Source organism: Pipra filicauda, unplaced genomic scaffold (assembly GCF_003945595.2).
Source record: "Pipra filicauda isolate LSUMZ 115617 unplaced genomic scaffold, ASM394559v2 scaffold143_size2779998_pilon, whole genome shotgun sequence".
Lineage (NCBI taxonomy): Eukaryota > Metazoa > Chordata > Aves > Passeriformes > Pipridae > Pipra > Pipra filicauda.
The window spans coordinates 1,152,574-1,166,342 of record NW_024103918.1 but is presented as its reverse complement, the minus strand read 5'-3'; the positions used below and the strand labels follow the sequence as shown (position 1 = coordinate 1,166,342).

The window sequence follows — 13,769 nt, the reverse complement described above, 5'->3', positions numbered from 1 at the left end:
GAGAGGGGAGAAAGCAGCTAAGGGAAAACAATATCCCTTTCCAAAGTACTTTAGGTGCTGAGACTCAAATGTTTTGTAGCTACCTTGCTTGACAGCACAGCTATTGTTTCGTTTCCCTCTTGGCCTTGCTCACTGTTAACTCTCCCTGTGTGCACTACAGCTTACTGGGGTAAGCCAAGTTTTAACTTCTGGTTGCAAAAAAATCCTTCATTTCTTTTGATCCATGCGATAAATTTGTTCTGTTTTCAGATCATCAGTATTAATATCCAGCCAGGAGGAGTTCTGCATGAATAGAACAGTTTTAAAAGATGCAGAAATGCTGTTCTTGAACCAGCGATTTACTTTTCACACCGTGATTTTTGGCAGCTTGTGACTGAGCTGAACAAATGTAGATTTGCAACATGTGACAAATCCCAAAATTTAATTCAGTGCTTCTATTTCAATTTGAAACAGAAAAGCAAATTTTTTAAGAGTCAGCATGGAATGAAAATCTCCAGAAATGCTTTATTTGCTGCTGAAGTGTCCCAAAACAAAACTGAATATAAGTTGCATTTTTCCATTACAAAAAATTATAGATTTGAATACCCTCCCTCTTCTTGTTGTGCCAGAATCCTTCCACCTCCTGGAATTTGAACTATGTGCTTTCAACAATCCCTCCTAAGTGTGATGCTAATTAAAATTCTCTGAATGGAACAGCAGTGCAACTGCCCTGTAGTGGATCATCAGTACAAGACCTCCAGGTAGGAACAAGTCCCTGATCTTACCTTCACAGCTCCTGTGACAGTGTAGGCATGACCCTGTACAATCCCATTCCTCAGCTCTATGTTCCTGTTTGCCTGCAGAAGGGAGAAAGCAGAGCTTTTAGCTTTCTGCCACACTGTGAAGGTACAGCCATAGCTCCAGAACAGCACTAAAAAAACCTGGTCTTGACTACAGCAGTATCTCAGACACTGAGATACTCACTCCAGAGGAACGTGACTGTTGTTCTCAGACATAAGCAAGCCAGTAAATTTAACAGAACTATGGGTCTTCACTTATTTGCAAGTCCTTCAATGGTCCAGAGCTGTGGCAACTGCAGAATGAGCTGCACTGGGTGACTAGCAGTCAGGACTGGGGGTCTGCAGAACTTCTCTGCCACTCAGAGCCCATCATAAGCCACCTGAGCTCAGGTGCTAGTCCTTGGCTTGTTTGCAACAGCCAAGCTTCATGTCCTGGTGAAGCAGGCACTACAGAAGCAATGCCGCTCACGTTGCAGTCTTTCCTTACACGCTGCGAGGGAAGCCTTGGAGACATTTTATCAAGATACTCACTGAGCATCACAAAGCCTTTTGTACCTTCCCAGAATTAATACCAGTAACCTGCAAATCATGATGTGATAACAGCATCCTCTCACAGAAGAAAGGTGCATTTTGGCCTTGCTAGAATTGATCACAAACCTGTGAGGCCAAAATCAGTCCTGCTGCAAGAGGACACCCCACTATTGCAGTGGAATTAGCCAGGAGAGAAGCTACAGCTCCCTCTCTGACAGACCAATCCATCTACATCTGCCAAAATGCCTTTACATTCCTAACCGAATAACCTTATCTACTTTCTGCTGCCAAGATCCCTTCAGGCATCCATAAACTGTAACTATTGCATGGAGTGATTATAGACTTCCTCTACAACTTAAAAGAGCAAACACTGTAAACCAAGAGAGGGATGTTACTGGCCCTGTGACTCACCTGGCCTGGGGTGCTACATCCCATGAGACACCGAGATTTGTCAGCTGCTTTCAGTATCTCCTCCAGATCAGGAGGTGGATCCTTCAATGAAAACTGCACTTGAATTCCACCTGTGAAGTCTACTAAAGCATCAGAAAGGTAGCCTCCATTCAAGTTTTGGTAGGAGCCCCGCAGCCTGGAGAAAAAGAAAAAAAAAGAACAAAAAAAAATAAGAAGGAAAATGAAAGGTAATTAGTCCTTACACTGTGTTTTATAAACAATGTACAGTGCTCGCTTCCAAAATAGATATGTGCATCGAGGTGGTCAGCAGGTGGGGATCCTGGGTTTGTAGACATTGTGGCCAGGTAATGAAAGGAAATGTGATCGAAACACGTGACCAGACACAACACACACCCTGTGGAGTGAATGAGACAAAGGGGGAGCTTTTCCTAGGTGTTCATCCACATCTGAGGCAGCTGTCTAGAGTCATTTACAGACAGTGGAAAATAATAAGGTGCATCTCATGCCAACACAGCCGTTTTAGGGAGATGAGCTGCATCTCATCTTGAAGCATTCAGTTTCTGAACAGAAGGCCAAGGGCGACTAGTTCAAATGGATGTTTCAGATCAAATGGAGCTGAACTGTTAGTTTCTACACTGTATTTTTGTCATGACTCTTCACAAAATTGTCCAGTATCCCTTTTGCTAAAGAGAAAAAGGAAAAAGAGAGAGGTGAACGTATTTACCCATGCTCCCAAGGCAAGACAGAAACAAGTTTTCAGCACTGCTCCCAGTTCACTCTGCTAGAGAGCAATAATAGGATAATAATTTAATACTGCCAACACAGTCCTTGTTGATTTTATCGCATGGTTTTTATTGAGACAGCAAATAAGCTGGAACATGCCGTACTTAGAGCAGGTAGAGCACGCTGTTAAACCCCACCATACACACTGTATTTAATGAATGTAATCAAATGAAGTCTGCAGCTAATTGTATTTTGAAGAGTTGTCCTTGTCCTACACTGATGAAAAGAATTTGTCTTGGGCACTGGGGAATAACTTCTCAAATGGGAATCTCATAAACAGCATTGCTTGCAACTTTAATTTAATAGAGGTTTGGTATGCATTGTAATTAAAATCTTATGCGGCAAATTGATACTAAATCCTGAGTCAACTTTTCCAAGATATCTCAGGGCAAAATGCATCCTATTCCTGAGGCAGTCTGATGCTTCTTTAACATTTGCTTATTCCTGACCAAATCTGCCAAAATTATTATCTGTTTTCTTCAGATCCTCTTTATTTCATTGCAAATGTTACACCAGCTTCAGGTACCAAGTTCCATCCCATCATATTACCCCTAGCACAGGAATTTTTCTTCAGCATATTTAATAATGGGCAATGGGCAAATACTAAGGGACTGCACTCTGATTCTTTCACTCCCCAGAGGACTTTTTAAAATTATTGTCTCTTCATTGAGCATTATTTACCCTGAAGTACTCTGGGGACCTCAGCTAAGAGGTGTGGAGTGAGAGCTGACCAGAGACTCACAAGAGTGCATGTGTTGTGCCTGGGCATGTTCTTCACTCATGCTTCTTCTCACTGCCTGCCCCAAATATCCACATGATCTCTGATTAGTGACTATAAACAGAGATAATCCCTGCTTAGAGTCTGCAGTTTTAAACAGAGAACAATATGGAAGAAAAACAGAGGCAAAAAAGTTTTTTTAAAGTAAGTAGGAGATCCCAGCCCCTTTTGTGTCACTAGCCATTGCCCTGTTTGTTCTACTTCTCAGGCATGAATGTCCCAGAGTTGAACTTGGTACATTTATGTCTAACCCAAGATCAACACCTCCAGGTTTTGTTGGCTCTATATTTGCAGGCAGCCATGGATCTTTGCATGAACACAACACAACATACACAGCTGTCAGCCTGAACTCCTCCCTGTGTGATTTGCATAAGGCAGAGGGTGAAACCACCCACAGAAAGCATTCAGCACTGGGTGGAAGAATAGACCGGATATATTTACTTTGCATATGCTTTTTCCAGCAAGGATGGCCAGAATTCATTTGAAGTTCGAGGGTGCACAAACAGGTATCTTCCATTTATGACTGGCAGTCGGTCATCTATCACTACATCCACCCAGTCTCCATATTGCCAGAACTGGAAATAAATAAAATAATAAAATAAAATAAATAAAGTTTAAAAAAAAAAAGGGGAGAGAGAAAAGAATGAGCCTCTTTTAGGAGCTAATGTTCATGCCAAGCAACAGCCTCCTGAACTAATACAGGAATTAACCTAAAGTGTGAATATGTGCAAGTTCTCTCCTGAACTACTTCAGGCTAAGAGTCCACATTGTTAAACAAGCTACCAATTGGCTGGATTTCCCAGTGGCAGGGCAAGTCATTTGGGAATATAAATAGTCCTGCAATCAGTGGGAGAAAAGATTCAACATGGGGAATATGCTATTATTCTTGGGAGATAGAAGCATTCATCATGGCTGGGCTTCGCGAACGAAGATTTGGGAAGGCTCTATCCACATTTGCTGCAGGCACGTTGGTGGCTTATGAGGCCAATACGTGACAGACATATCCGATTGCAAAAGGCACAGCAGAAAGACTCCTTAGATGGTGTATTCTGCAAGACACGGTTCTTTCTGCGTTGCCTTTTTTCCTCAAGAGTGATCCTGCGAGTGTTCTCGAAGGAGACAGCTGCGTTATAGATGGTGTGTCTCCAGGCCTCCCGATTTGAGGCCAGAGTAGACCAGTTATGGTGATCAATATGGCCAAGGCCGAGATGTTGTTTCAGGGAGTTCTTGTATCTTTTCTTCGGGGCTCCTCTCTTGTGGCAGCCAGTGGCAAGTTCACCATAGAGCAGGATCTTAGGGAGGCGGTGGTCCTTCATCCTGGAGGCGTAATAATAAACACTTGAAGAAAAGCACCAAGATCAGTGTTTACAAAGCCATAGTGTTGTCGACTCTCTTATATGGCTCCGAATCATGGGTCATCTACCGCCACCACCTGCGTCTCTTAGAACGCTTCCATCAACGCTGCCTCCACACAATCCTAAACATCCACTGGTCAGACTATGTGACCAACACATCTGTTTTAGAGCAAGTATCTGTCACAAGTATTGAGGCCATGTTACTGAGAACGCAGCTGCAATGGGCAGGGCACGTCTCCAGAAGCATTCAAGATGATAAAGAATGATCATGCAGATGGTTCCATAAGCCTCACTCCTCAGCTGCACTTGGATTTTCCCCCGCAGCACAGCTTTTGGCCAGAGAGCCTCTGTCAAGATCCAGCCTCTAGATTTTCTTTGCTCTGTGTTTCAATTAAGACTCTGACGTGCTGTCATGGACAGAGACAGTGTAGTGACTAACGACTGTTTTGAGGTGTTATCCGTCTCCTTGATGGATGAGAAGGACACAGGCGGTCTCTCCAACATGTGGACAGAGCAGGTGTTTCTCCAGCTGATCCAGCTGATGAAACCTTTCAAGGGAGAAGACAGGAAAAGAGATCTGTGGGGATGAACTAAAGGAGCCATTTCCAGAGTCATTAGCAGATTAATGTAGCTTAGCACGATTCGCAATCATAAGAGGCCAAGCTCTTATTTGCGGTAATGCTAAGGACTCCAGTGGAAGTATGCCAGCAATAGATTTAGTCTAGCATGATTTTATTTCAACAGCTTCGGTCAATGAAAAACCCAGAAATGAGCTGTTCTGTTAGAAAAGCACAAGACCAGATCTGCCCAGCAGCAAAGCAGCTTACAGTCTGCTAAGCTGAAAGCAGGTTTGATCCTACTTACGTTCTGCCTCACCCAGGCCTCTCACTTCCTACATTAGTGGCAGCAGGAGGTGGCAGGGTTGGGCTTTTGGAACTTGAGCTCCATGAGTGATTTGAGGCTTCTGCTTGATTTTGGCAGGATGGGGTTTAAGGAAAAGCCTTTGACTGGCTGTCCTCTGCCCAAAATAGAGAGAGGTGAAAGGACTGTCCAAAAGGAGGTGTCTTTTCAGTCACCTAGCATGCTCTTCTGTCACCAGTCAACATGTGGAAGCAGGTCCGTATGGAGAAAAGGTGTGACATCCAGCCACACCTCCCCATGGTGCTTCATGTGCAAACACAACAGGTAAACAAGGAGAACATACAGAGCTGGCTGTGGGGATTACTGCAGTCCAAACCCACTGAGTGACATTTTTCCAAAAGCCAAGTTCTTTGGCCATCTTTGGCAGGGAGCTCAAGCTTGGAGGCCCTCTGAACACAACACTATTTTTCTTCAGCTGGATGAAGAGAGTTGCTTTGTTCTGATTGTCACAGATTTTCAGATCGTGGTCTCATCTGAGCTCATGAGGACAGGAAAAGTTACAGCAGGAATGAGAAACCTCATGGAAAGCTCTAAGATACTCTGGGAGTGCAAGAGAGGTACAGAAGAAGCCATTCTTCTCCATATGCCTTCAAAGAGGGTAAATGCCTTCAATTTTTGGCTTGATTCCAGCTTCATGAAATTTCTTTATACCTTCGGGATTTAAGTACTGCAGCTGTGACTATGGTAGTAAACAAAAGCAAGAATCGCTATTTAGGCAGGATGCAAAGAGGGAAATTCTTCGCTTCCACATTTGTGGTGAGCCTTTTAAATCAGGACTTTATTTTCCTGTGCTTAATAGGAAGAAAAAGAAGCGAACAGTTGTAAGATGACAGCAACACATTTAGGGTTCTGCTGGTCAAAGGGGGGATGCTGTGTGGTCATTTTGCCTCCTTTTTTCCTCTTACTTGACAGGGATCTTAGAGAAATCCAGTTCTGGAATTGAGAAAGGAGAAAATCTCATGCTTGTCAACCACTCTCTTTTGTGTGGTGTTAAAAGGCGCCTTTTGGATGATTCCTGAAACTGAAGTCTTGACCACTTATGGTCTTTAGGGGTTTCATCAGTTTCTTCCTGAGAGCAGAGACATTAACACTCAGGGCAGATCCCTTCGGTTGTGAGTTGATGCACTGTGCCATAATCCCCTGTAGTCCTTGGAGGATATTTCTGGTTTTTTCCCAGGCTGAGCTGCTGCTGCTGCTCACTGTCACAAAGAGTGGCACACTCTGCCTCACAGGCATCAGAACTTCTGTGACAGAGAAAGTGATTCCTATACAAACACGGGACTAACTTAATTCCTGAGGAAATAGCATCACTGTAATTATTCCCTAGATAACAACATCATCCATCTTAACTAGAGGTGATGAAGTGCTTAACACCCTTGACTCTTGCAGCCTAACAGCCAGTGCTGGGTAGGAATACTGGAGCAGCCCTTTGTATTCCTGAAAGACAACATGGTCCAGATCCAAAAAGGTGACAAAAAGTTATAAGCTAGAATTTTTATATTAGCATATGATATGCCTTGTTTGGGATTCTTCACTGAACTGAGGACTGGTGGCTTAGCCTGTGGATGGCAGTAAAATATCTTTGATGGAATAATTGAAAGGCATTGCAGAGAAGCATTTCCATTCAGAGTAGCTTTCTCAGGGGTTTATTGCTCAAGGAAAGCCAAAAACAGTTGCATTGATTTGCAGATGAGATGACAGGGAAAACATTTTCAAATACTGTGAGGTATTTATACTGCTTAAGATTTAAGGATTGTGCCTAACTAATCTTTTCAAAGCTCCCATGAAAGACAATCTAGCTTGCATCCTTTTAATTTGTTTTAAGCAGACTGGTGTCCCTTCAACTGGTTTATCTCATACAGTGTAGCTCTGTATGCTGGAAGTGGGCCAAGATAGAAACATCTGGTATTCCGAGGAGCAAAGGAACAGAGCAAAATTTAGACTGTCCACAAAGTAATCCTCCTGGTGCTGCTCCTCAAGAGTTCCAGGAGGTCAAAGAAGTCTCACTGCCGGAGCTCTTTGCTTGGTACTGAATGGCATATAACAAAACAGACTTGTGAAAAAAGTGGGATGATGAATGCCTGAGTATATATTGACTCTCTACATCCAGTTTAGCTTCTGGAGCTTAATGGTACTGCAAGCTCCTCTAATCCCACAAGACACTTGTTTGACTCAGATGCAAGCAGGCAGGGCCTGCCATTTGCTATCCCAGTCAACCTCCTGGGAGATTCAGAGAATTCTGGGAGTTGGTTGAAAGTGCGATTTACTAAAAAGCCTTGTTCCTCTCTCTGAAACAATTCTCTTTTCAAAATATCAAAAGCCTGTTCCTCTGATCTGTCTCTAAGGATCTGTAATTTCAAGCCATTTCAACAAGCTAAAAGGGCAAGGTGAGTGGGGAAACAGAAAATGAGTCCAAATAGATAGTGCAGGTGAGCTGACAGCCATAACAGACTGTCCAAATCAAAGCAGACACCAGAATTCCATCTAAAACATATATGTACACAAATCTATCTGAACAGCTGGCACCTGTACCTCTGGAGTCATAACTTTCAGAAAAGGGCATCAAATTTCCCTGAAGTGTAATTTCACCACCTGGAGCACAGGAATTGTTAGGAAACTTGGGATTTTCTGTAAAATTCTGAACTAGGAGTCAGCACTGAAGAACCAAAGCATTCAAGGATGTCGAGATGTGGGACTGCAGTTTGGACCCCTATATAATCCAACCATCCAAGCTCAAGTGGTACCAATAGTGTAGAGAATACATACCCGGAAATGAAAAATCCCAGCATAATCGTCCTGGAATCCTTGGTCCTTTGGTAAAACATTTTCCAAAAATTGTTTTCGTAGTGTCAGGGAGCCCAGGGCAGCCAGCATCCAGCAGTCACCTCAGGGGAGGGAAGAATCCAGTGCACTTAGTCAGTTACTCACTGTTGTGGATCACAGCTAACTCTTTAGAAAGAATGGGCTGCAACATCTGAGACATCTAAGAATCAGTTTTTTAAAAGAAACCAATTTCTTCTGTCTCCTTTTCCTCCTTCAAAGTGCAGAACCACTACCCAGTATTCACCAACATTGTCCACTGGGAACTCTGATGCCACTCAGCCATACTTTTCTGCTCTCATGTCCTCCTATCTTTTGCAGTCAGGTTGAGACTCATAGTCTAGAACATCTTGTTTAGGAAACCTTCAAACTTCTCAGTGGGGTGAGAAACACCCTTCTACAAGGGAACAGAGATGCTGCCAAAGATAAACATGGTTATGGACCAGGAGTTAAAAATGGAACTGATACAGGCTACAGACACGTACTCTGATACTGGGTAAGTATCAGAGAAGATGATCAGAAATATTGATGGGAAAGAAAACACTGACAGTCAAATGAAGATGTTAGGATGGAAAGAAAATTCATCCTACATATGTTGGAGCTGTGCCTATTTAACTACTTAACTGTGTTTGACCCTTGTACTTGAAGCATCTGCCTGATCTCGGTCCTCCCTTTTTACGCTTGTCCTTGTATAAATAGAAGGCAGGTGCTGTATATAAGGAACGAGGATTTGAGCTGCTGCATTTGGGAATCCTTTTAAGTAGCTGCAATAAATTGTGTGTGGACTTGTGAGTCTGGATTGACCTACACTAATTGTTTACTGTGGCTACCATTGTCCATGTCTTCCCGCCAAGCACTCGGAATAGAGCAAAGCAATCATGGCTTACTGCTTTGTGCCTATCTTTTCCAAAACAAGAATATAACCTTACCTATTTCTCCTTGCATGATATCAAATCTGCTAACTCCATCCATGATCAAATGAGGATTTCTCTGAAGTTCCTGGAGGAAATAAAATGCAAATAGCAGTGTGAGTACCCAGCCATTGCCAGCAGTGTATTCCTGCCCCTTGAAGACCCTTGCTTGCCTACCTTTTCCATAGCTGAAAACTATTTCTATTGAGCACTGATATTTTGTTGCCTGTCATCAACAAAGCTCGAGGAAATACTCAGGCATCTCTTCTTTAGTCTGCTCGGCTATTCCTAGAGATGGGCACTGGTGGGTGGGTGCTCACTGAGTTTTCATTTGGGTTTCTCTAATGCTACCAACACCTTTCAGAGTTGAGGCTCTGAGCCTGGCTGCAAAATCACACAGTTTCCTGGAGGACAGTAGGGCAGAGACACACAGGTCTCCAAGAAAAGTGGAGTAGGGTCTATACTTCAGCTCAGCACTGGGTCTGGGAGTGTTTCATACTGTAAGCCTTTTGTGTTTCGATTCAGGTCTAATGCAGGTAAGCCTGGCTGCTTTTCATCACTCTGGTGAGGAAGATATAGAAAGAGAGCTTAATCTCTGTCTGGAAAATCCCACAGGCCTGGCTGACATTTTTGATTCAAGGAAAATTTTCTTTGCATTCCTTGAGAGTCTTGCTTGGGCAGTGAAGGGGGAAACATTTCAGAGCTTGGCTTTGCACACAGAAATGTGAACCATTCTCTCAGTTGCATCTGCTATTGGCCTTTCTGATATCTGGGATATCAGAAAGGAATGCCCTGAGCATCCCCCATGAGTAACCCTTGGTACACTCCAGCTGGGTAAGGCTCTGTTTTGAAAGAGCAATCAGCCTGAAATAGGCAAGTGACCGCACACCTAAGAAAACAAAGAGATAAAAGGAAAAAAAATCTAAGTAGGAAAATAATACAGCAGCTCTTCCTTAAACAGGTCCTGGCATTTTTTCTCCCCAGTTGATTTGCCATGCTGCACAAAAATGAGACCAGCTCACAACGTGACTCATGACTTGCATGGTTGTGTGAGCTCAGCATTAGCAAATGCTGTCAGTTTTCTGAAATGGCTTCACAGTGATCAAACCCCTCTAAGAAGTTTCACTGTCAGGAGAGGATGCAACACAACATCACTGCTCCAGGCTGGCGGACACATCGTGCTCCCATAAGCACTGCTGACGTGGGGAAAAGCAGCCTAGGCAGGCATGTTCCTTGACAGATGCTTTCATGCAGCCATCCACACCTATCCCAGGACTTCAGGGATTTGTGATAAGAGATTTACCCATGGCATGGGAGCAGGCCTAAGATATGGTGGTCACCAGCAGCAGTGGTTGCTCACTGTACAGCGCACTCAGCCCTTCTCCCTTCCACTCTACATCTGTCCCAGTTTTACGGTCTCCCTACCTCTATTTCCCTGACAGCTTTTGCTTCCCTCAAAACTTCCCACACCAGGAAAGACTAATCTGCATGACAAGGCTCTGAATTTGGCCTGTGCCTCTGTGTGTGTGTGATGTGCCAACAGTCATCCCAGAAAACCAACAAACAGAACAAAGAAATGGATATTTTTGTTTCCTCCATCATTTCTGAGGCTGTTGAAGTCTTAGTCACCAGAGGCAGACTGGCTGGACCACATGCAGAGCCGCCACAGGGATAACCATCACCTAGAAGCATGAACCTGAAACTAATGGGAAGGTAGCTGTGTCTTCATGGGATTCCTGAGAAAAGGGCTGATGATCTGCTCTGTGCTGGGATGATAAAGCTCTTAATTGCACTGTGGATCCTGGTAGCCTCCTATGGAGACTGGCTGAAAAGTCAGCCCATTAGATGCCTCCCCGGATACCCTACTGCCCATCAAGGTGCTCAACTCCCCAGTAAGTAACAGGGATAAGTTAATACATTAAGCAGGTTCCTTGCTGAGGGAAACCAGTAATTTTGTCTAAAACCAGAAAAGACGCGATTTGAAGTCAGGTCCAGCCTTGACTGTGCACACAGACATCTCTGTGGCTATCAGAGACAACACTCAAACACTCTCACTGTAATCCCAACACCCACAACACACTAAGCTCTGCTTCCAGTAGGACATACTCCCCAGGGACTTAGGGGAAATAACTAGAAAACAACACATATCATGTTGTTTCCACTAGCCATGGAAAGGGGCTGCTCGGCAGCCATGAACTAAGAGCAGAGGGTTTCTGAAAGAGCCTAGAGAGGGCATCATTATGATGGGTGCAACACTTTGGAAATCTAGACCTTCTCAACCCGGAGGAAAGGAAGTCTCCAATTAGCTCCTATTCCTTCAAAGGCAAGAATACAGCAGTCATAAAACACTGTATCATTTATTATTGCAAATCACAGCTAAACAGATAGTTACAGCTACACGTAATGTGCAAGCCTCATTATCAGCTAGTGCTCCAACTGCATGACAAAGAAAGAAACCACAGATTCAACCATAAGTCTGTCCAGAAGCAGTGCCCTCTTTCACTGAGTAATTACGATGAGGCTTTGTGGCATTTTCACGAAGACTTTTCAGTTTTAGCTGGAGGGGGAAGGAAGAGGCAGCTCAGGGACGCACGTAGTCTCTTCCCAGAGTATCTATGAGTCCAGCAGTGAAGGCAACCATACGGGCTGCAAGTCAAGCACTCTGCCTGAACTCATCCCCCTAGGACAAAGCTATCATCACTCGCTTTCCCTGACCCACTGAAGATTTCATTATGTATTCAAAGGAAAAGAGAAGTTCAAGTTCAAACCAGTTCATCCTCTAGAGAATGATCTTGCCACAGAACTACTGTTCATCTAAAGGACAAAATGGAGAATTAATTTGAGAGGTGGAAGGAAAGTGTCCTGTACATGTATTCATCGCCAAATTTCCTTTTATAATGGCTTGAAATATTTAAGGAAGAACAACTCCCCAGAAGGAGGTGGAGGTGAGTTGCATAGATGTAGGCCACATTCACACAGTCAAACATTTTTGTGAAAAATTGGAAGCCTGAGGTGGGATTTCATAGGCAGCATAAGCCAGTCAGGGTGCAGGATGATGCTCAATATGGTGGTTGGGCCCTGGCCACTTTCCCACAGATTTCCCCACTGGCCCAGCATGATCCAGGAGGCATAAGGCCACTGAGGGTTAAGGGGCAGAAGCGGACTCTTTGCAGAACCACCTTCTGGTCAGTTTACCTTAACCCTAAAGTAAAATCCCAGCCCTGCTTCTGTTCTGCCCACATCTTTCCCTTCAGCTCCACTTGTTTTGCTCCCCCTGGCTCCAGCTCTGCCATCCTGACATGCGCTGCCATCATGAGTCATGGTGCTCCCTGTTCAACACACACCAATTACGACAAATAAAAAGGCTGCTATTGATTGAAAGCCAAATTGTTCTCAGCTGGACAAATGTTAATTCAGCATCACTGCTGTGTCTGTAATAGTGTTGCTCTGGATTAAGAAGCAAATATGTTACTACAGTTCCCTGGGCTGAAGGCACTGACTTAGCAGTGCACTGAGGAGGGGTCAGGTATATGTGACACCACTGGCATATATCCCAAGACCACAGGAAACCTCCACAGAAATAAGACCGTTGAAGTAACAAGGGAGGGCAGAACAAAGGACAAAGCTGGTGAAGGATCTGGAGCATAAGTCTTATGAGAAGAGGCTGAGGGAGCTGGCATTGCTTAGCCAGGAGAAAAGGAGGCTCAGGGGGGTTCTTTCACTCTCTACAACTACCGGAAAGGAGGTTGTAGCCAGGTGGGCAATTAAGGATTGAGCCATTCTTCTGTAAAGCAGGGAATTGAGTTCTGTCAGTTGGTCTCTTCTCCCAGGTAACAAGTGACAGAACAGGAGGAAATGCCCTCAAGTTGTGCCAGAACAGGCTTATGTTGGACATTGGGAAAACTTTCTTCACTGAAAGGTTGCAAAGCACTAGAACAGGCTGCCCGTGATGTGGTGGAGTCACCATCCCTGGAGAAGTTTAACAGACATGCAGATGTGGCACTTGGGGACATGGTTTAGTGTGGCTTACCAGCACTGGGTTAACAGTTGGAATTGATGATCTTAAAAGTCTTTTCCAACCTACACAATTCTGTGATTCTATAAGCTATGCTGGTCACACCAAAGATCTGGCTTGCAAAGACAGCTTGGAGAGAGAGAGGATAACTGAGTAAGCCAAAACTAATAGGAAAAATCAGACTACTCTCAAGGGGTTTGCTCACACTGACAGAACTCAATTCCCTGCTTTACAGAAGAATGGCTCAATCCTTAATTGCCTGATTTCAATACAAATGCCTTGGTTGCTTAAAAACCCTGCTCTGCTCCACCTCCCTCTTGCAAGGGAAGAATGAGGTCCTCAGACTCTGTATGGGTGGGGAGCCCACAAATGAAGAAACAAAGTCTTGTTGGAGGATGGACTGATGACCAGAAACCAGCTCAGATTTTAACTGAAACCTGTTTGCTTTGTGTGGCTCAGTGTTAA

At 44.1% G+C, this 13,769-nt stretch overlaps 1 protein-coding gene across 1 annotated transcript in view; it reads right to left on the bottom strand.

Moving 5' to 3' along the window:
• CAPN13 (calpain 13) overlaps positions 1–13,769 on the bottom strand; it is a 53,108-nt gene that overhangs the window by 26,088 nt on the left and 13,251 nt on the right. The window contains exons 3-7 of the mRNA XM_027712948.2: positions 9,308–9,377; positions 8,325–8,443; positions 3,724–3,857; positions 1,722–1,896; positions 765–836 (exon numbers count right to left, since the gene is read on the bottom strand). Coding sequence (XP_027568749.1) covers positions 765–836; positions 1,722–1,896; positions 3,724–3,857; positions 8,325–8,443; positions 9,308–9,377 — 570 coding nt within the window. The remainder of the gene's footprint in view (positions 1–764; positions 837–1,721; positions 1,897–3,723; positions 3,858–8,324; positions 8,444–9,307; positions 9,378–13,769) is intronic.